General features: G+C 43.3%; 2 protein-coding genes across 5 annotated transcripts in view; both read right to left on the bottom strand.

The window, feature by feature from the left end:
* PIK3R6 (phosphoinositide-3-kinase regulatory subunit 6) overlaps positions 1-1,651 on the bottom strand; it is a 36,572-nt gene extending 34,921 nt beyond the window's left edge. The window contains exon 1 of the mRNA XM_081848677.1: positions 954-1,651. The gene's annotated coding sequence lies outside the window, so the exon portion shown is untranslated. The remainder of the gene's footprint in view (positions 1-953) is intronic.
* An 8,575-nt stretch (positions 1,652-10,226) lies between these two features.
* PIK3R5 (phosphoinositide-3-kinase regulatory subunit 5) overlaps positions 10,227-23,131 on the bottom strand; it is a 61,325-nt gene continuing 48,420 nt past the window's right edge. For 3 of the 4 annotated variants that reach the window (XM_081848672.1, XM_081848674.1, XM_081848673.1), the window contains exons 15-19: positions 17,677-17,753; positions 17,302-17,395; positions 15,142-15,224; positions 14,885-14,997; positions 10,227-13,265 (exon numbers count right to left, since the gene is read on the bottom strand). In XM_081848672.1, coding sequence (XP_081704798.1) covers positions 13,118-13,265; positions 14,885-14,997; positions 15,142-15,224; positions 17,302-17,395; positions 17,677-17,753 — 515 coding nt within the window. In that variant the 3' untranslated portion in view covers positions 10,227-13,117. Of the gene's footprint in view, positions 13,266-14,884; positions 14,998-15,141; positions 15,225-17,301; positions 17,396-17,665; positions 17,754-23,131 lie in introns of those variants that run through there. The other variant, XM_081848675.1, reaches the window with a different exon arrangement.

Below are 23,131 nucleotides of genomic sequence, written 5' to 3'. Positions count from 1 at the left end.
GACGAAGCCTGTAAAGTCTACCAGCAATATAAGAGGGCAGATCAAGAGAATAAACAGCTCTTCCTTGCCCTTGGGAGCCAGAAGGGGGCCAGACGACTCTCTGCGTCGACACACTGAAACTTTTTGGGAACACCTGTTGAATAGCATCTGGGCTTAAACGCTTCCTCTGCAGTTGTTTTGATGGGATCCATTCTGCACGGATGCATTTCTCCGGCCCACCCTTCCCAGAATAATCACCATCTCCCTTGCACATGAAATTGACTTAGGAAAAGGAAGCATCGATATCCTGTTGGAATAGCTTCCTTCCTAAGTTGTTTCTTGGCAGAAATAGAACTCTCTCTGGGTCTCTCTCCAGTGGCGTAGGGTGGGTTGTCAGCACCCGGGGCAAGGCAAGTAATTTGCGCCCCCTAACCCTAACCCCCAGATGTTGCGCCCGGTGCGGCCGGGCCCCCCTGCACCCCCCACGCTACGCCACTCTCTCTCTCTCTCTCTCTCTCTCTCTCTCTCTCTCTCTCTCTCTCTCACACACACACACACACACACACACACACACACCTCTCCTTGCTCATCATAATACAGTATGTACTGTACTAATTTATCCCTTGCTAGCCGCATATGCCACAAGGGTCTTTTCCTGCAATTTCACAAGGGCCCTCTCCGGAAAGATTTTGGAAAGGGTTGTCCAGATCCCGAACTCTAGAGCAGGGCTTGTTGGAGGGCGCGTTTTGAAAGCCACGTTTCCTAAAACCTTCCGCCAACATCTCCTTGCAAACCTCCAAAGAACGCTGTTTAACTCCCGGGACCTCTTTCCTTTTCGGCTCGCATTGCTCAAAGGTCTACTTAAGGCACATCAAAAGAAAACAAACCCGAAAAGAGACAGGTATCGAAAGCCAAAGCGCAGCAGTGCCGGTAGTGGTGGCGGCAACCGCCGTCTCAAGACAAGCTCAGCTTACCTCCGGGAGCCCGCTCGCTCCTTTCCGGAGGTCTAGCGACGTCTGGTTCCTCGCCGCTCGCCGCCTTGGCTCGGGCTGCTCAGGAAGTCGCCGGGCGCCCGCTCGCTCGCTCAGCAGAGCGCGCAGCAAAACTCGACGGCGCGTCCTACTATAGGACGAAAAAGAGCTTCCTTTTCTCGCCCAACCACAAGGCGACCGCGCCGATCGCCTCCGCGGCGTCTGCTGCTTGGTTTTTTTCTCGGCGCCGAGGAATCGCAGAGCTGCAACCTTTCGCTGGCCTTCGCCGCCACCTCTCCAGCTCCAGAAGTCAAGTGGGGACGGCGGCGGCGGCGGCGGCGGATGCAGCCGCTGCCAACAGCTACACTAAGGAGCGCCTGACTCACTCGCCCGGCGCGCTGCGCCCTGCCCAGTCCGGGAGATGTGCGCGTGGGTGCCTCTGTCCGAGGAGAGAGGTGGCAGCGCTGGGCACCTCTGCCCTGGCACCTCCAACAGGAAGAGGCCTCGGCTAAATAAAGAGACGGACACAAACAAGGTTGCTACGAGGAAAGCGGGCAGGTGCTGCCCCGCTCCGAGGGCTTCCCGGCAGCGGGAGCAGCTGAGCCGGCCTCCCAAGATCTCTTGGCAGCAGAAAAAGATCTCGATCTCGTGGGCACAGCGCATGGCGGCCCCACTCAATCACTCGTTCCCAGGCCCCCTTTCAGCATTTCTGCGTGTTTCCTGTTCATCAGTTTCCTCCTTCTGAGATGGTAAACTTTAAAAAAACTTTTTAAAAAAAGAAAGAAAGAAGTAGTTGTATGTACTAACCAACAACCACAGACGCACATCCTTGTTTTGTGGGGCGCACAGCTGAACCCCAAAGTTCTGTTTTGACACCACTTCCAGCAACTCCTCAAGCTAGAAACCAAAGATGGGCAGTGTGCTAACAAATCTTCATTCCAAAAGCCCATCACTCAATGGACAATTCATACAATAAATGTGGGCAGGCGAGTTGCAGTGTTCTTTCAATTAAGGTTCCCAGAGCATAGGAGCCAACTCCTAGGGACCTAGATCCCTTTGGTCCCCAATAAAATATTTGAGGGGGCTGCCCCCCAAGTTAATTGGCCTTGTCATTCAAATGGTGTGTGTGTGTGTGCCACGTCTTGTGATCGATTATGTGGGGCAGAGCATACCTCCCCCCCAATATTTTCTTCAAGTTGGCACCCTACCAGATAGTCTCAGACTACAATACCCATTGGCTAAGCTGGCTGGGCATGATGGGAGTTGTAGTCCAACACCACTTGGCAACTCAGGGTTGAAGAACGCAAGTGTAGTAGGCATAGGTTGTAGTAGGGACTTATCCTGAGGAGATCTGGTTTCAAAGTTTATTGGGGGACCCTGTGACAGTGCGCACCTCTGTCAGTGGGCAAGGTTGTTGTGAATGATTTCTGCAAGGTTGTTGTGAATGTGTGCAGAGTTCTGAAGAGGGGCATCTGAGCTGTTTTGAAGAGGAGTGGGATTTTTAAAAATGTAATAACATTCAATAAAGACGACTGGTCATGATCATGGAGTAGAGAATGATTCTATTGGAAGACACAAGATTTATCCACCCGGGAAGAATGGCAGATGAAGTTGATGGACTATGTGGGACTGGCGAAAATGACTGGCAGAATCCGAGACCAGGGAGAAGAGTCGGTGGAAGAGGACTGGAAAAAGTTTAAAGATTATTTACGGAAATATTGTAAAATTAATGAATGCTAGAAAAATGTTGGAATGAAGTTATATGGCTTTAGTAGAAATGTTATAAGGAATTAAGTATAAATAGATTAATAGAGTATTAAAGGAAAAAATAAGGTTAGAATGTGTTAAGATAATTATAGGATTGAAAACAGAGGAAGATGGAAAGGAATTGCTGAAACAATTAACAGAAGTGGAATACAAAAAGGGAGGTGTGAGGAGGTCGAGGAAATAAGTGAATGAAAGATAAGATACTGAAATTATTTGATGTGTTTTAAATTGTTTTTGTTTTGTTTTGTTAGTTTAATGTGTTAGTGTTATGTAGTGTTTTTATATTGTATTGTATTGTTCTGTTCTTCTTTTTCGTAGTGTTTAAATTGTTGGAAAAGTAATAAATATTATTTTTTAAAAAGAGAGAGAGAGAATGATTCTCCAACCTCTGAAGCTGCTCCAGTTTCCAAATCCCACCATCTTTGAGGCTGCGAACACACAATACCTTTAAAGCACATTAAATGAGCACAAGATGTTGGACATAACATTATGATGGCTGACTGGGAACAGTTATGGACCACAGGTATGAAATTTACGGCATGTAATGCCTTAAGAGAGAATATAACGAAAATGATTTACAGGTGGTACATGACACCAGTCAAGCTTGCAAAAATTTACCATTTGCCCGATAATAAATGTTGGAAATGTAAAGAGACTGAAGGCACATTCTTTCACCTTTGGTGGACATGCCCAAGGATTAAGACTTTCTGGGAAATGATCTACAATGAAATGAAAAAGGTATTTAAATATACTTTTCTGAAGAAACCAGAGGCCTTTCTCCTGGGCATGGTCGGCCAATTGGTGTTAAAAAGAAGGATAGAACTTTCTTTATGTATGCTACAACAACAGCAAGAATACTTATTGCAAAGTACTGGAAGACACAAGATCTACCCACCCGGGAAGAATGGCAGATGAAGGTGATGGACTTCATGGAACTGGCGGAAATGACTGGCAGAATCCGAGACCAGGGAGAAGAGTCGGTGGAAGAAGATTGGAAGAAATTTAAAGTTTATTTACAGAAACATTGTAAAATTAAGGAATGTTAGAAGGAGGCTGGAATGAAGTTATGTGGCTTTAGTGGAAATATTATAAAGGATTAAGTAAAAATAGATTGTTAATGGATGAAAGGAGGAAAGGTAAAGTTACATTATATTAAGATAAATTATAGGATAAAAATTGGGAAAGATGGAAAGGATTTGCTGAAATAGCTAACCGAACTAGAATACAAAAAAAGGGAGGTGTGAGGAGGTCAAGGAAACAAGTAAATGAAAGATAAGTTATAGGAAGGTTCGTTGTGTTTTTTTAATTGTTTCTATTTTTCTGTTTTTCTGCTTTTTATTATTATTTTTTCTATTCTCTTTTTTTACTGTGATGTGTTGTTATGTTTTTGTTTAACTTGGAATTATGTCTTTTTCTTTTTGTAACATTTAAAACTTTAATAAATATTATTTAAAAATAAAATAAAATAAAGCACATTAGAAAACACTCCCCTCTTCCCAATAATTGGTGTGTTAAGGGTTTTTGGGAATTGAGGGGTGAATAACAGTGCCCACAGTTCTTTGAATAGGCTTTGAAAGTATAATGTGTATGAAGCCTGGGTTTAGTGATCCAATCTCCCTCTCAAGGACCTTTGTGCACAGCTGCTCCTCAGCTCCTCAGAGGCTCAGTTCACTCCAGGCTCAGGTCCAAGTGAGGCTTCAGGGTCATCTCTTCTTAGATGTGCAGCCTTATTCCAGATCATATGTTCAGGGGTCTGTCACAGAATCATCCTGATTTAACAGAGTATGTTGCAAGCACATGGCAAAAGTGCAGGGACAACAGGATCCTTATATGGGAAGATCTGAACCCCCATGGGTTTAAATGTTTACCAGAGGCACTTTCCTGCAGATGCAAAGCAGGAAGCCTTTCAAGAGAGTACTTGCAGTATCTGATTTCTAAAAGTTAAACAAACTCTGTAACTAAGAACTCATGCATGGAGCTTGATTTATTCCCCTTCCTCCTTCCCAATCCCTTTTCCTTTTGTGCTGTGCTTTTTTCACTTTAAACCTCCGGGCAGATCACCTGACATTTATAAGCTGATCTGGGAGAGGGCTTAATAAATTATTATTATTATTATTATTATTATTATTATTATTATTATTATTTATTATTATTATTATTATTATTATTATTATTATTATTATTATTATTATTATTATTATTTATACCCCACCCCACTCTGGGTGGCTTCCAACAAAATATTAAAATACAGTAACGCATCAAACATTAAAAGCTTCCCTAAACAGGGCTGTCTTCAGATATCTTCTAAAAGTCTGGTAGTTGTTGTTCTCTTTGACATCTGGTGGGAGGGCGTTCCACAGGGTGGGTGCCACTACTGAGAAGGCCCTCTGCCTGGTTCCCTGTAAATTGGCTTCTTGCAGTGAGGGAACCAGCAGAAGGCCCTCAGCACTGGACCTTGGTGTTTCTGCTTTGGCTGAAGGGTATGCGGAAAAAATGCTTTAAAGAAATAAATATCCAGCAGATCATTGAAGACTGATTTAAAAGGCAAGAAATAATTCATACAGATGAGGACAATGAATTTCACTACATGGGTGGGCACACACACTACACAGTCTCACTCCCATTTCTGCAGGAAATTATCATCCAGTGGTGGCAGGTGTCCATGGAGCTGGTAGGGCAGAAGGCAGGGAGACCAGCTACTTGCTGGCTGTCTCCCATCTGTTGCCTCCACTCTGCACACAACCCACCCTTAAGCAGGAAACTAGATGAAATGTTGAGTATATTTGTTGATTAGATTTTGGGGAGCAGGGTGAGGAGAGAATTGGATTAGGTTAATAATAGTGGGGAAACAGTGTCTTAACCACTCCCTCGCCATTTTGCTGATCCAAATCATTGCCTTCCTTTCTGTTAAAGTAGATCTCATGACAAACTTTATTTTTAAACTCATGTGAGTTTAAAAAGCAGCAGGAGCAGCAAATGTATACTGTATGCTCCGGAGGAGTATAGGCTATAGCCTTTTACTTTAACCACCATCCTAAGGTTTAGCAGTGATTAAAAGGCTGAAACACTTAAGTGATACAGTTAAAAGAGTACAATAAGGCACCCAGTGATTCCAATCATAAAAGCAAGTACAAAAATCAGCACAACATACCAGTGGTCAGATGAGGGTACAATCAGATCAAAACAAGCTAATTTTACTCATCAGCTGGATAGGGATGTGATAAATGTGACAAACGCAGTGACATTATCACTTCCCTTAATGTAAGAAAGTGAAAATCCTGAATTGTCAACAACCATCTCAGAAGTTTCTCATCTGAATTCCTGTTGACAGCCAACAGTTCACAACTGAAACTTTCAACCCCCCATATAAGGCCAAAGCTTCCCCCAAAGACCAAATAATACGTGAACATTTCTTCTCAGTAGCTGCAAGGTTCCTCTTGAGGCAACAGCTTCAGACTTAAATAGTCAGTAGGATGCAGCTTGCTGACCCCTCTACTGCAGTAATACCACTCCCAGCCCCACTTTTGAGGCTTCCATCTACAAATCAGGGTTCCCTGAGTGAAAGGTGTAGTCTTTCAAAAGGAATTCACTATGTGCCCAGCAGGGGATAGTTTGGACGATGTTTGAATGCCCACAAACACACAAAAGGACTTTGGATTTTAATTTTCACTCTTCATTTGAGAATGGTAAGAGCAGGGAGGATTTTTAAAGCATTAAACAAGCAACATTTTTAGCATGGTGGGGGAGAAAAGAGGGACATATAATGATAGCTCAGGCACAGGAAAACATGAGTGCCGGAAGCAATTTAGATTACTACAGATTGTTTTTTTCACATGTTTGGAAAAAACAACCTTAAACACATGAAGTGAAGCTATTGGAAATAAGTGCAGCTGGTTACTGCAGGTCCAGGCTGGGGTCCAGGCTGGGATCTATTTTTTTTTTTTAATAAATATTTATTAAAGTTTTTGAATACAATACATAAATAATAAACAACATTACTTATATCATGACATAGTTTCATCACTTCTTTGGACTCCCTCACGTCTCCCGCTCCCACTTACATCGTTATAAAATTTTTTCAAGCAAATTATCATCTTGTTTAAAACCTTATATCCGCTCATTTAAATAAAATCTAGCAGTTCTCCAAAAAATTTATATTTTCCTTAATCTCACTTATTGTCAAAATCAAATCTAATTCAGTGGTGGACAATTATTTATGATCTAGCATCCTTCTTAACATTCAACCAAATTACAATATTTTTGTAGATAAATCTTAAGTTTCTTCCAGTCTTCTTCAACCCTCTCTTCTCCCAGGTCTCGGATTCTGCCAGTCATCTCGGCCAATTGCATATAGTCCATCAGCTGCATCTGCCACTCTTCCAGTGTGGGTAGATCTTGAGTTTTCCAGTTCTTAGCGATGAGTATCCTTGCTGCCGTTGTTGCATACATAAAAAATGTTCGGTCCTTCTTTAACACCTTCTGGCCGACCATACCCAGAAGGAAGGCTTCTGGTTTCTTAGTGAAGGTATACTTAAATACCTTTTTCAACTCATTATAAATCATTTCCCAGAAGGCCTTCACTTTAGGGCAGGTCCACCAAAGGTGAAAGAATGTTCCTTCATTTTCTTTACATTTCCAACATTTATTATCAGACAAATGGTATATTTTGGCAAGTTTAACTGGGGTCATGTACCATCTATATATCATTTTCATTACATTTTCCTTCAGAGCATTACATGCAGTGAAGTTCAGCCCAGTGGTCCACAACCTTTCCCAGTCCTCAAACATAATGTTATGCCCAATGTCCTGTGCCCACTTTATCATAGCCGATTTAACCATTTCGTCTTGTATATTCCATTTTAACAGCAAGTTATACATTCTTGATAATACCTTAGTCTTTGGTTCTAACAATTCTGTTTCCAACTTCGATTTCTCCACCTGGAACCCTAACTTTTTGTCATTTTTAAAAACTTCTTTAATCTGAGCGTAATGTAACCAGTCTCGCACTTTATCCTTCATTTTCTCCAAACTCTGCAATTTCCAATTGTCTCCGTCTTTTTCTAATATTTCCCAATATTTTGGCCATTTGGCCTCCATATTGGGTCTTTTTCGGGCCTTAGCTTCCAGAGGAGAAAGCCACCTTGGAGTTTTGTTTTCCAATAAGTCTTTATATTTTGTCCAGACATTAAACACTGCTTTTCTGACAATATGGTTCTTAAAGGCCTTGTTGATCTTAACTTTGTCGTACCATAGGTATGCATGCCAACCAAAAGCATTATTAAAACCTTCCAAATCCAGTACATCAGTGTTTTCAAGAAGTAGCCAATCTTTTAGCCAGCAGAAAGCTGCGGCCTCATAGTACAACTTTAAGTCTGGCAGGGCAAAGCTCCCTCTTTCTTTCGCATCAGTTAATATCTTAAACTTAATTCTGGGCTTTTTGCCCTGCCAGACAAACTTAGAGATATCTCTCTGCCACTTCCGGAAGCACTCCGTCTTGTCCACAATCTGTAGTGTTTGAAACAAAAACAACATTTTTGGCAATACATTCATCTTAATAGCAGCAATTCGGCCTAACAAAGAAAGTTTCAATTTTGTCCAACTGTCTAAGTCTCTCTTAATTTCTGACCAACATTTTTCATAGTTATCCTTAAATAGACTCAGATTTTTTGCTGTTATATTTACCCCTAGGTACTTTACTTTTTTAACCACATTCAATTCTGTCTCTCTCTGAAACCGTTCTGACTCTGTATCTGTCAAGTTTTTTTCCCAACACCTTGGTTTTCTGTTTGTTTAATTTAAATCCCGCCACCCGACCAAAGTCCTGAATCAATTGTAATACTCTTTTCGTACTAGATTCTGGCTCCTGCAGAGTCAAAACTAGGTCATCTGCAAAAGCTTTAAGTTTATATTGTTTCGCTCCGACCTGAATTCCTTCCACCAACCGGTCCCCTCTAATCATATTCAAGAGCACCTCCAGAACCGAAATAAATAGCAAAGGGGGAATAGGGCAGCCTTGTCGTGTTCCTTTTTCGATTTTAAACTCTTCTGTAACCACATTGTTAACTATCAATTTAGCCTTTTGTTCTGAGTATATTGCATCAATCCCATTCTCAAAACCCCGTCCCACTCCCATTTCTTTTAGATTTCTCTTCATAAATTTCCAGGAAATATTGTCGAAGGCCTTCTCCGCATCTATAAAAATTAACACTGCTTTTGTATTTATGTCTGTTTGCAAAAGTTCCAAAATGTCAATAATGTTCCTTGTATTAGCAAACAAGTGTCTACCTGGGAGAAAGCCTGCCTGGTCCTTGTGAATTACTTCATTTAAAACTTTTTTAAATCTACTTGCCAAAATGTCTGCAAATATTTTGTAATCCACATTTAAAAGAGAGATGGGACGATAGTTCTTAAGTTGTGTCTTTTCAACTTCTGATTTTGGTATCAATGTGATAAAGGCTTCCTTCCACGATTCCGGCGCCCTCTTCCCCTCCATAATTTCATTGCTAACCTCCATCAGTGGTTGTATCAAATAGTCTTTTAATGTCTTATAGTACTTGGAGGTCAGCCCATCTGGCCCTGGAGATTTGCCCAGTTGCATGTTCTGAATGGCTTGTTCAATCTCTTGTCGTGTTATTTTACTGTTCAGGATTCTTGTGACAGTTTTTTAAGTCCATTTTTTCCCAAAAATTGTTTAATCTCAACCTCATCCTGCGGCCCTTGAGTGTATAATTTTTTGAAATATTTCTGAAAACATTTTCTAATCTCCGCGGGGTTCTGAATGTTTCTTCCTTCAATTTCCAAATTTGTAACTGTGTTTAATTTTTGTCTCTTCTTCAACTGCCACGCTAGCAGTTTCCCACATTTATTTGCCGATTCAAAGGTTTTTTGTTTCATTAGTCCAGGCTGGGATCTAATTTGGTGCCCAAGTCTGCAAATTTGGGCAATTTGGTGCCCAAGTCTGCAAATTTGTGGTTTTGTATTATATTTTAGTTTTAGTATACTGTACACTGACAAGCTCAAGAGATACAAAGGAGTTCTTTTAACTCTGCTGCCCTTCAGCCCCAGCCACTGTGGCCAACGGTCAGAAATAACAGAAGCTGGAGTCAAACAATTAGTGGCAGACCTGACATACCCCATCCCTCCTGCTATATGATGTCCCCCTTCCATTTCATTCACACAACAACCCTGTGAGGTAGGTTAGCCAGTGAAATTCATGTCTGAGTGGGAATTTGAACCTGCATCACCCAAGTTCTAGTCTGCCTCCTTGGTTTTGTATTGAACTTCATAGAGGACGCATAGAGCAGATGCAGGAGGATCAAATAATCACTTTTTTGCTTATGGACAAGGCTTTATTGATGCTAATTGTGTAGGATTCTTTGGTGCCATCCAGTGGTTCAAGTATGCAACAGCTTTCCCTTGGCTAAAAAGCAGCCTGAATATTAGCATGAAGCAAATGAGAAAACATATTAAAAAACAACGCAGGTGTTTTTAAAACATGTAGAGACTTGATTTATGAAAATGTGGCTTTATTTCAAATAAATTTACAATAAAATATCTCAACAATATTTTATAAATTGGGTCACAATATAAAATTTACACAGTGGGTTTATGTACAAAAATCAAGCAACTCTTGCATCTATTAAGGAAATGCTCCAACAGACAAAAGGCACTCAATTTCTGTAGAAAAGTTTGCATTTATAATGCACACCCTTCCTTCCTTCCTTCCTCCCTCCCTCCCTCCCTCCCTCCCTCCCTCCCTCCCTCCCTCCCAAAAACTTCTTACAAACAGCTACTGAAAACCACAGTGCATCACTCTGCCTTTATTGCCACAAATTGCTTTTACAGGCAGGTCTATGGCAGTGGTCTTGAGAGGGTAAGGTGTTAAGATTGCAACTTGAAACCAAGGGCAAACAGCTCATTTTAAGGAACAAAATCAGTGCTTTAAAAACAAAAAACAGGATGTACAAAAGCTGTTAAAAGCACCACTTTGTGGCATCCCATGGCTTCTGTGTGTGCACCTTTCTGCAAGCTTTCTAGGGAAGAATTTGAGACTTGACATCCTTGTCCTCAATTCTTCACCCAGCAATTTATTGATCGTTGAACTACTAGCTGATACTTTGAGAAATCTGCATTGCACCTAACCCCAGGTTGTTCCTCTCCCTGAGAAAAGAATATGCAACTATTACCCATGCAAAATGTGTGTGTGTGCGTGTGCGTGTTCAATAAGAATAAAAAGTGGAATGCGAAGGTAGGAGGACCCTGTTCACTCGGATTTTTCCTTTCCACATTCTGCTGACACTAACACACACACACAGACACTCCCTGCAACTGGGAGTTCAAAATGCCCCTTTAGTCACCACCTCCCACTATCAACAATCAGTTTCACCCATTTGCATTCTCCTCTCAAAAGCAAGCAAGTAAACAGCATGTATTATTATTATAACTTTCATGTAAAAATGGCTTAATTAAAGTAAGGAGGTGATTAAAATGGACCTCAGTGCTACCTACATTTCTCAGGTTAACATTTTGTTTCCATCGTCAGGGGGGAAAGGAGTCCCACTCTACTTGAAGTCCTCCATATATTGTTGGACTCCAGCACCCATCAAGCCCCAGCCAGCATAGGCAATGATGAGGGATGGTGGGAGTTCATCATCATCTAGAGGACCATCCCTGCTACAGAACAAGAGAAACCACAATAGTTCTTTTCCAGTTCTGTTATGAGGCTTCTTTGCCTCTTTGCTACAGCAACCACCCATTCATAAATTTTGCAATTGTGCCTCCTGAAACGATTCCACCTGGGTGTCGCAAATCTGGAGCAACACAAGAGCATATGACGCCCTGCATTCCTCAATACCAGGAATGGGGGAACAGTACCCATCTGCATGTTGTTGAACTCCCAACTCCCATCATCCTTGACTATTGGCCATACCCAGCTGAAGATGGTGGCAGGTAGAGTCCAGCGCCACCTGGAGGAACATGGGCTTCCTGTGCCTGGAATAAATGCATTGGTGGCCAAGAACACCTCAAAGCCATCCAATTCTGTAGAAGTTAGGCAAATAGAACAGTTTTGCTTCAAAGGCTCTCCTGCAGAGACATAGGGCACCCACTGACAACCATAGATGGCTATTAGTGTTTTCTTCTCCGATCTTATTTTTACAGAGAAGCACTCTGGTTCATCTAACATTTATCATCAAACCGTTCTGTTCCATTTGAGAGCACACCCTGCTCCAATCTGCCCTTCAGTTTCATTCAGTGCATGTTCATTCATTTTGCTCGCTTCCTGCCACTGCCCACCCCCTGCTGGCCACCAAATTCCAAATTCCAGTTCCTGGTGACTCTTAACAGACTGAGCATCGGGCAATTTTAACAAAGAAAAACCCAAGGTGCAACATACTGCAATCCCTGCAATTTGTGAATGGCAGCAAAGCATAAGCACAAAAGCTGCATTCAGCTCCAGCTGTAAAAAAAAATACCCCACCTCTGTTGTTATGGACTCGTTTGTAGGGCAGTAAGTACCATCATCAACATCATTTTTTATTTGTATGCCGCCTTTCCACAGTTAAAAAAAACAATGCTCAAGGCGGCTTACAGCATAATAAGATTTACATAATTACAAAAGTCATAAACAATAAATAAACCACATCAAAAAAAAAATACACAACCAAATGGGAAACAATTTCCACATAAATCAAAATCTAAAACTAAGAATACACCCATTCATATCAGAGTTTAAAATGACATAGGTAAAAAACAAAAACAAACAGAGCCCTCTCTGCCCAGAAGCAGCAGTGGCAGCAGTCCTTTATAGAGCCCATCAGGCCCCGCCCTGGGCAGGACTGTGAGTGGCAGGACTGGGGCCCTCAGGCGCTGAGCAGGGGAGTCCTCCTCGGTGGTAGCCACAGCAGCAGTTCTTATAGGTCTGTCAGGCCCTGCCCTGGGCCAGTCACATCAACAATGCCCTGTTAAAAAGGGGGAGCAGACAGCTGCAATTCTCTAACTCTCAATGAAGTTTTTCAATGGTTTAGCAGAAACTGGCCAGTCAAACCCTCCAACTTCTCTGCATTTCAGATGTGCCCCCATCACATTCCTGCCATGTCATCTGCTATCTCTCTCTCTCTCTCTCCAGCACTCATGGGGGAACCACAGATGGTAGTTATTCTTTCCCCTAAAAAACACCAAACCCTTTCATATTCCAGGCGTGTCAAGTGCTTGTTTCCCAGTTCTGGGAGGACTACCATGCCCTGCTTCTGCTGAAGCCAAGCTATCCAGCATGGGCAGGAAAACGCATGCCATGGGTTTTCCTCTTTCAGTGGAGGTCCATCTCCATTGGATGCCTGGTAGCACCTTTGATCAGCACTGGGAGTTGGAAGCAGTTCACTCACTCCATCCTTTCCCACTCCCTAGGGCAGTGCCCCACTGAAGGTGGCAATGGGTAAGCAGAGAAGAGAGCAGAAGTCAGAGGGATTCTGGGTAGGGAGAAGTGAACAGGGGTTTCCCTCAATGCAGGGCTCACTGATCTTGGGCTTGTAGCATGCAGAGACTTCACACCTGTGAATACAGCAGGATATTAAGATTGAAGCAGAAGTTGATTTATTGAGGAGATACAGACACATTTAAGTGCATTATTAATTCTGAGCAAAGTTGCAGCACATTGTTCAGTCAATAGGTGGGCGTACTGGTGCAGCCACCTAGCAGAAATACATAGGCCCCTGTACCTGTAGATTGACTATGCAGTGAGGTGGACTCTGCTTGGAAAACTTAGAAGCCACAGTTTCACCATACACAAGGAGTATATCTGGATGGATTTTATCCTAGATCAGAAGTCCTGATCCCCATTGCAACCCAGATGTTTGGCCTGCTCAAGTACACAAAGTGAATGGCACCCAGCTTGGATTCTGAAGATCACTGCAGAGGTCTCCTGTGAGAAAGTTTTCAATTGTGGACTAAGCTGCATAATCAGGAGTGAAGGGTCACTGTTGGATAAAGTAGACCAAGCTTAAGGCTATCCACAATGAATATTCAACACTACATACTTTTTAATGGACTTAATCTAGAGAGAGACGACTGACAGGCTGCCCCCAAACCAAATGACCGTAAAGGGCTACTTGGGTCACCCTGAACAATCTAAGCAGCTGAGGATTAGGGAATATGTTCCCCAAACTAACTAAACCTTCTTACAGGATCTGCTGGAACTTGGTGGGAATGAAGAATTTGCTCCAACCCCTTTTTCACCGCAGGGACACGGGTGGCGCTGTGGTCTAAACCACAGAGCCTAGGGCTTGCTGATCAGAAGGTCGGTGGTTCGAATCCCCATGACGGGGTGAACTCCCGTTGCTCGGTCCCAGCTTCTGCCCATCTAGCAGTTCGAAAGCATGCCAAAGTGCAAGTAGATAAATAGGTACTGGTCTGGCGGGAAGGTAAATGGCGTTTCCGTGCGCTGCTCTGGTTTGCCAGAAGTGGCTTAGTCATGCTGGCCACATGACCCAGAAGCTATCGGCAGACAAACACCGGCTCCCTTGGCCTATAGAGCGAGAAGAGCCCACAACCCCAGAGTCATCCATGACTGGACCTAACGGTCAGGGGAACCTTTACCTTTTACCCTTTTCACCAGACCTAGCCAAGGGTGTAGCCAGCAGAGCTCAGGTGACATGCAGGTAGGAGCTGGTGGAGGCAACACCAGTAACTTCAGAACACCAGGCTGCTGCCAGACCTAGAACCCCAAGTATCTTTAGGTTTAATTCTTAAATTAGATACAGTGGTACCTCGGGTTAAGTACTTAATTTGTTCCGGAGGTCTGTACTTAACCTGAAACTGTTCTTAATCTGAAGCACCACTTTAGCTAATGGGGCCTCCTGCTGCTGCCAGAGCACGATTTCTGTTCTCATCCTGAAGCAAAGTTCTTAACCTGAAGCACTATTTCTGGGTTAGCAGAGTCTGTAACCTGAAGCATATGTAACCTGAAGCGTATGTAACCCGAGGTACCACTGTATACCCTAATGTGAAGGTCCAGCAACCATCTTTGGTCCTGAGGCTTTGGAACTAGAGTGGCTTACCTTTAAATCAGGATGGACCAAGGGGGGCAATGCAGTTTCCCTATCCACCCACTCTCATCAAAGAGCCCAATTACAACTATGGGGAAATGTCCTGTCCCCCCATGTTTTCCCTACCTGGTGACACTCTGCAGAATCTTCTTCTCATCCTGGTCCAGGCACACAGCAAAGGAACAGTTCACCCCAATAATCTGGACCTTGTCCACTTTCATCTGAGACACACTGATTTGCTGCAGAAGAAAAATCAGTCAAATTATTGGTGGTTGTTGCAGCAGCAGGGAAATTCACCAAGGCTAAAAGCATTCTTGCCCACCCAACAACACCATGAGATGAAAATAAATCTACAAAGGGTCAAGGCCCACAGGTCAGGCTACCTGATTGAAACTCTTCTTGGACTTGGAACTCTGCCTCTTGATTACCTCTGTTGCAGTGAGAGTTAAGCATTCGGTTTTTGAATCTGGAAGAAACAGGAAAGGAGCTATACTAGTATATGGAACTTTGAGAACAACACCTTCCTCACAGTAAAGTCAATTGTGGTCCCTCCAGACATTCTTTTTATTGTTCATTCATGATTATTTGTGTTCTGATTGTATCAGGATGTTTATACACGATACTGCTTTCAATACTCTCTGTGCCTGCAAAGGTTTCAGGACAGACATGCTTCCAACCTGTGCATGTTCCATAGCTACCAACTGAAAGCCTGTAACTTTTCATACCACACGAGTCCTGGAGGTGGGTGATGTCTCACTTTTGTTTCACTTTGTGCAAGAGTGCCCCTCCAGACATCAATAATGTAGCAGTGTGAGAAACTGAGATATGAAAGCTAAGAGCTAAATGGCACCCTAAACCTAGGTTATGGGCACAACAATGGAATGTCTGGGCATGCTTTTGTATAACAAGAATACAAAGCTGAAAATGAATGAACTGCAGCTAAAATATTATGTTCATTTTTCACATGGTCTAGTAGTCCTTCCCCTGCCCACCCACCCCCCTAATATTCTTAAGAGGGTCTTTTCTCCAGTCTTCAGAGAGTAGCTGGAAATGGGGAGGCAGAACAAGGTCCTCCTTTCCTTCCACTCTGCAGTTTTAATGTGAAATCTCAGGCATGGTACTGCGCCCAGAGCTCAGAAATGGCTTGTGCTAATGAAATTTCTTGTCACAAAATGTGCCTAGAACAATGGGAGTTTTGAACACTGTGATGCAGTAACACTGGGAAATAAAAACTAGTAGAGTTGAATGATGTATGGATGATCCAGCATCAACCTGCCATTAATGCACTATTACTGCACCAGTGACACATTGCAGAATGCACCCTCAAAAAAGCACCAGTCTGGAGGGACCCTTAAGAGCCCATTATAAAACAAGCCACACACAGTTACATTTTATGGTCAGCAGGGCTGCTCTGCAAAAGTTCTGTAAGCTTCAGGAAGAAGTCTATGAAAGGTGCAGTCCAGCGGCTACAGTTTCTGAAGCACCTCGATACACCCCTCTCTTCATTCCCTTGACTCCAAAACTCATGACACTTTCATCTCCCATCCCTCCTCCTCCTCCTCCTCCTCCTCCAACACCACCACATAGTATCAAATACCAATTTGTTAGTTATCTTAACCTGAATCCCTTTCCCTGGCACATAATTGGGGGCAAGGCTGCATGCAGCAGATACTTGCCTGCACTTTTCTGCAGTGCCTCCCCATTTCACACCTTACAAAATCCAAGAACCAATCTGTGATGTTGTGCTAGATGGTTCCTAAAAATGTATTTCAGTGAGAAAACCCCACTCAGTCAATGCAAGCAATTAAAAGTATTTTAAATCGAAAGCCAGTTGCTTTAGTGGGCTAAAAACAGATTTTCTTTAAAAGAGCTGGACCAGAGTCAACCCTGAGTTTCGTGCAAAGGTGAGCCAGAGTTCTTGCAGCATTAGCCAGAAAGTTTGTGACACCTTGTGGCCAAGTGTATTACTGCATGACTCTGGCAGATTAGTTCTGAAGCTAGCTGTGTTTTTAAAAAGCAAAAGGGGAGAGATGAAAAAGGAAGTTGCACCATTTGGTCAACAGAAATGCAACATGCAGAAGTAGTAATCCAGGTGGGTGGTGGTTTGGGGTCTGGCCTACATTCCTATGCCAACTGTCCCACTATCTGTAAGAGGTTTTGAAATCCCCAAGGGGCTAACTATATATGCAACAGAGCCAGATTGTGTGGATTTTGTGTGCAGTAGCCTTTTCCTTGCCTGGCAGAACTGGCATAACTCCATTCCAAATGTGCATGTCTGCAGCTTCCCTTCAATATGCTTCAGCAAAACAAGGAACCATCAGAACAAGATGACAGCATATATATATTTATATATAAATAAATACACACAAAACAGCTTGCACACAACTTACACACACACACACACACACCGAGAAGAGCATGCTCATCTACATCAGGAGCTGCTTCTGTTGCACAGGGCTTCTCCAAATCACCTGGCCCATTCTCCACCTAAGTGCTGAGAGATGGTAGCAAAAAGTCATGTTCACCCTAGCATAAAGACTCACCAAGCTCTTCTTGTTTCTTACAGGTCTTGCTGAGATTGATGGTCGTGCAGACTTTCTGAATGTCATTCCAGCGGCTCCGTCCACTGACTGCTCTCTGGAGGGATCACACAGCACCCCAGTTATTTTCTAGTCTGTGGAAGCATGCAAGAAAGGGGGGCAACCACTGCTCACAGCCCCAGCCCCATCTAATTAAAACATTCTCCAAAAGTGCTTCCAGAGTGCAAGTCTTTCGCTCACATGTGGCCTCTTCATTCCCTGTATTTCACCTCTCTGCAGCTGGTCCTCTCCTTTCCAGCCCAGCTAAAGGACTAGGCTTGAATATTAGAGGCAAACATCAGCAATAGGAGCAAGCAGCAGCCGCTACCTCTAAATTACCTTGCTGTAGGCGATCTGTAGTGTTAGTGGGATTGCTTCTCTGTCTCCATCTATGCCCAGTCGCTTGCAGCCTGGACCTGCACCAAAAAAGGGGGAAAGAGAGGAGGTAGTATCTTGTTACAGACAAGGGCTATGTAGTGCAGAGTCTCTTGTAATGTATCCCAGGACATTATACTCAAGAGCAAAGGGGAAGGCAGATGCAACGTAAGGGCAAGTTCTTCAGCAGCAGAACATGGAAGGCTTCGCAACAGAACAAACAGATGCGCAAATCAAAAAACTGAAAAGCTGCCCCAGTCATCAGCATTGCCTCTGCATGTCCCAGGCTCACCACCCCATACTCTGCTGCCACATTCCCCAGTTCAGCTGGAAGTAACTTCACAGGATTGATCAACCTACTGTACATAGGTGTCTGAGAGAGGAAAAGAACACACCCCATCCTGTGAAGGTAGAAAGAAAACAAGGCTCTCCACACCCCCGTCTCTATTCTGTTGCATGTTGCAGAGGGGGAGGAGAAAGAGCAGGTGACCCTCTTGTTTCTGCTGCTGTCCACAGCTTTGTTAACTTTCCCCCGCAGGAGGAGATGGCAGCAGAGGCTACCAGATAGACAGATGAGTCCAGTACAGGCAACAGGCCTCAAGAAGAGGAGGAGAGGCAAGTCCAGCGTTGGAGTTTCCAGTAGCATGCATGTCTGTCAGTACAACTGCAAAAGGTCCTCTTGTGTAGTGGTGTAGTGGTTAAGAATGGTGGACTTGTAATCTGGTGAACTGGGTTTGCTTCCCCGCTCCTCCACATGCAGCTGCTGGGTGACCTTGGGCTAGTCACACTTCTCTGAAGTCTCTCAGCCTCACTCACCTCACAGAGTGTTTGTTGTGGGGGAGGAAGGGAAAGGAGATTGTTAGCCGCTTGGAGACTCATTAAGGGGAGTGAAAGGCAGGATATCTAGTCCAAACTCCTCCTCCTCTTCTTCTTCTTCTACTACTACTACAGTTCCAGTTACAGATAGGTAGCCGTGTTGGTCTGCCATGGTCAAAACAAAATAAAAAAATTCCTTCCAGTAGCACCTTAAAGACCAACTGAGTTAGTTCTAGGTATGAGCTTTCGTGTGCATGCACACTTCTTCAGATACACTGAAACAGAAGTCACCGGACCTTTCTATATAGTGAGAAGGTGGGGAGGGGTATTACTCAGAAGGGTGGTGGGAATGGGTGATTGGCAGATAGCTGCGATGAGCCTGTTGACGACTCTTAACGACTGCAATAGGTCTAACAGGAAAAAGCAAGGGGTGAGAAGGTGAAAAATGGCTTTGTCATGTATAATGAGATAAGAATCCAATGTCTTTATTCAAACCAGGTCTCTCCATAGTTTTAAGTTTGGTGATAAGTTGCAATTCAGCAGCTTCTCTTTCCAGTCTATTTCTGAAATTCCTTTGTAATAGAACAGCTACTTTGAGATCTTGTATAGAATGTCCTGGGAGATTGAAGTGTTCTCCTACTGGTTTTTCTGTCTTGTGGTTCCTGATGTCGGATTTATGTCCATTTATTCTTTGGCGTAAGGTCTGGCCTGTTTGTCCAATATAGAGAGCTGAAGGACACTGTTGGCATTTTATGGCATACACAATGTTAGACGATGAGCAATTAAATAGTCCCGAGATGGTATGTGTGATGTTGTTGGGGCCAGTAATGGTGTTGTCCGGGTGTATGTGGCAGCAAAGTTGGCATCTGGGTTTATTGCAGGCTCTGGTGCCAGTGTCCGTGTTAAGTCTGGTTATAGTATTATTGTGGGTTAGGAGTTGTTTAAGATTGGGGGGCTGTCTGGAGGCAATGAAGGGTCTTCCTCCCAGAGCTTGAGAAAGAGAACTGTCATTGTCCAGGAGAGGTTGTAGATCTCTGATGATGCGTTGTACTGTTTTAACTTGGGAGCTGTATGTGATGACTAGAGGTGTTCTGTTATTTTCTTTTTTGGGTCTGTCTTGCAGCAAGTTCTCTCTGGGTATCAGTCTGGCTCTGTTGATCTGTTGTCTAACTTCATCTGCTGGGTATTTTAGTTCTAAAAAGGTTTGCTGTAGATCTCTTAGGTGAGAGTCTCTGTCTGTAGAATTGGAGCAGATGCGGCTGTAACGTAGTGCCTGGCTATATACAATGGACTGTTTGGTATGTTTGGGATGGTAGCTAGAGGCATGTAGATATGTTTGTCGGTCAGTTGGTTTACGGTATAAGGTGGTGTCTATGCGCCCATCCTGTATTTTTATAGTAGTGTCCAAAAAATGTATTTCTTGCATAGATTGATTCATTGTTAGGTTGATGGTGGGGTGAAAATCATTGAATTTCTGGTGGAAGGTGTCCAGGGTCTGTTGACCATGTGTCCAGATGATAAAAATATCATCAATGTATCGCAGGTACAAGAGAGGTTTGAGTGGGTAGGAGTTTAGGAAACGTTGTTCTAAATCCGCCATGAAGATGTTGGCATACTGTGGGGCCATGCGGGTGCCCATTGCTGTGCCGCTGATCTGAAGGAACAGGTCATCACCGAATTTGAAGTTGTTGTGGGTAAGGACAAATTGGCAGAGTTTGGTAGCAAAGTCCGCTGTGGTTTTATCTGAAATGGTATTCCTTATAGCTTGTAAACCATCGTTGTGTGGGATATTGGTATACAGAGATTCCACATCCATAGTAGCTAGTATAGTATTGTTGGGAAGATTATTTAAAGATTGTATTTTCCTCAGAAAATCTGTGGTGTCACGTACATAGCTGGGAGCACTGATGGCATATGGTTTCAGAACAGAGTCCATATAACCGGAGACACCCACTGTAATAGTGCCAATACCTGAAATGATGGGGCGTCCTGGATTTCCTGGTTTGTGTATTTTAGGTAGAAGATAGAAAGTTCCTGGTCGAGGTTCTGTTGGTGTGTTTGTGAGGATCTGTTCTTGGATGTGTGGGGGTAGCTCCTTAACAATCTTGTTCAGTTCTTTTTTGTATTCTTGTGTGGGGTCTGAGTCCAATTTTATGTAAAAGGCGGTATTGGAAAGTTGTCTGTGAGCCTCCTGAATGTAGTCAGTTTTGTTCATGATGACGACCGCTCCACCTTTGTCCGCTTCTTTAATTATAATGTCTGGGTTGTTTCTGAGATTATCTATGGCTCTCCTTTCGGCATGGTTTAGATTTTGTTGTAAGCGATGGTGTTTTCTGGTCACATCTGTTTGGATTCTGTGGCGGAAGCAGTCAATGTACAAGTCCAGTGTGGTGTTGCGTCCATCAGGAGGGGTCCATGTGGAGTCCCTTTTTGTGTAACACTTTTTCGGTGGTAGTTGGTGGTCAGTGTTCTGTTGGGAGGGTGGTTGTTGTTCTGCAGTGGGTTGTGAAGTTGTTGCTTGTTCTGCTTTGTCTTGTTGTTGTGTGTGTTGAAAATACTCCTTCAGGCGTAAACGGCGGAAAAATGCTTCCAAGTCCCCACAGAACTGAATCATGTCTGGGGATTTGGCAGGGCAGAATGACAGTCCACGTGAAAGGACTGATTCCTCAGCTGGGCTGAGTGCTTGCTGTGAGAGATTGACAATATTGTTGATCTTGTTTTGATTAGTAGCCTGTAGGTTGGAAAGGTTAGAGAGTTTCTTGTTTTTCTGTTTTTTCAGTAGCTCCAGTTGAGAGTGGTAAATGTTCTGTTTTTCCTTTTGGAACTCTTGCCAAGCTTGGTGGTTCCTGATAGAGTTTGCCAATACCAGTAGGAGAACACTTCAATCTCCCAGGACATTCTATACAAGATCTCAAAGTAGCTGTTCTATTACAAAGGAATTTCAGAAATAGACTGGAAAGAGAAGCTGCTGAATTGCAACTTATCACCAAACTTAAAACTATGGAGAGACCTGGTTTGAATAAAGACATTGGATTCTTATCTCATTATACATGACAAAGCCATTTTTCACCTTCTCACCCCTTGCTTTTTCCTGTTAGACCTATTGCAGTCGTTAAGAGTCGTCAACAGGCTCATCGCAGCTATCTGGGGATGTCTGGGGATTTGGCAGGGCAGAATGACAGTCCACGTGAAAGGACTGATTCCTCAGCTGGGCTGAGTGCTTGCTGTGAGAGATTGACAATATTGTTGATCTTGTTTTGATTAGTAGCCTGTAGGTTGGAAAGGTTAGAGAGTTTCTTGTTTTTCTGTTTTTTCAGTAGCTCCAGTTGAGAGTGGTAAATGTTCTGTTTTTCCTTTTGGAACTCTTGCCAAGCTTGGTGGTTCCTGATAGAGTTGTCCAATACCAGTAGGAGAACACTTCAGTCTCCCAGGACATTCTATACAAGATCTCAAAGTAGCTGTTCTATTACAAAGGAATTTCAGAAATAGACTGGAAAGAGAAGCTGCTGAATTGCAACTTATCACCAAACTTAAAACTATGGAGAGACCTGGTTTGAATAAAGACATTGGATTCTTATCTCATTATACATGACAAAGCCATTTTTCACCTTCTCACCCCTTGCTTTTTCCTGTTAGACCTATTGCAGTCGTTAAGAGTCGTCAACAGGCTCATCGCAGCTATCTGCCAATCACCCATTCCCACCACCCTTCTGAGTAATACCCCTCCCCACCTTCTCACTATATAGAAAGGTCCGGTGACTTCTGTTTCAGTGTATCTGAAGAAGTGTGCATGCACACGAAAGCTCATACCTAGAACTAACTCAGTTGGTCTTTAAGGTGCTACTGGAAGGAATTTTTTTATTTTGTTTTGACCATGGCAGACCAACACGGCTACCTATCTGTAACTGGAACTATGGAAGGCACCACATTGAGCCGCATGAAATGGAAGTCCATCAACCTCACCAAGAAACTTGCACAGGTACAGACTGATATCTTCTTTCTTACTAAATGCAAGAACCTGGACATTATACCCAAGGGTCTTAGAATTAAGAACCCTCTACAATCCACGTATCCCACTGAATATGCAAGAAAACTATGCAGCACTTTCTCTAAGAAGCTGCTCAAACATCTGATCAGCGTTCTCTACTCTAAACAGAAGCTAATAAAGGAGGAACTCCTTGTATTGGACAACTCTATCAGGAACCACCAAGCTTGGCAAGAGTTCCAAAAGGAAAAACAGAACATTTACCACTCTCAACTGGAGCTACTGAAAAAACAGAAAAACAAGAAACTCTCTAACCTTTCCAACCTACAGGCTACTAATCAAAACAAGATCAACAATATTGTCAATCTCTCACAGCAAGCACTCAGCCCAGCTGAGGAATCAGTCCTTTCACGTGGACTGTCATTCTGCCCTGCCAAATCCCCAGACATGATTCAGTTCTGTGGGGACTTGGAAGCATTTTTCCGCCGTTTACGCCTGAAGGAGTATTTTCAACACACACAACAACAAGACAAAGCAGAACAAGCAACAACTTCACAACCCACTGCAGAACAACAACCACCCTCCCAACAGAACACTGACCACCAACTACCACCGAAA

The sequence above is a fragment of the Podarcis erhardii genome, assembly GCF_964252035.2.
Source record: "Podarcis erhardii genome assembly, chromosome: 2".
NCBI lineage: Eukaryota > Metazoa > Chordata > Lepidosauria > Squamata > Lacertidae > Podarcis > Podarcis erhardii.
The sequence above is the reverse complement of the archived record's forward strand: the minus strand, read 5'-3'. Positions and strand labels throughout refer to the sequence as shown.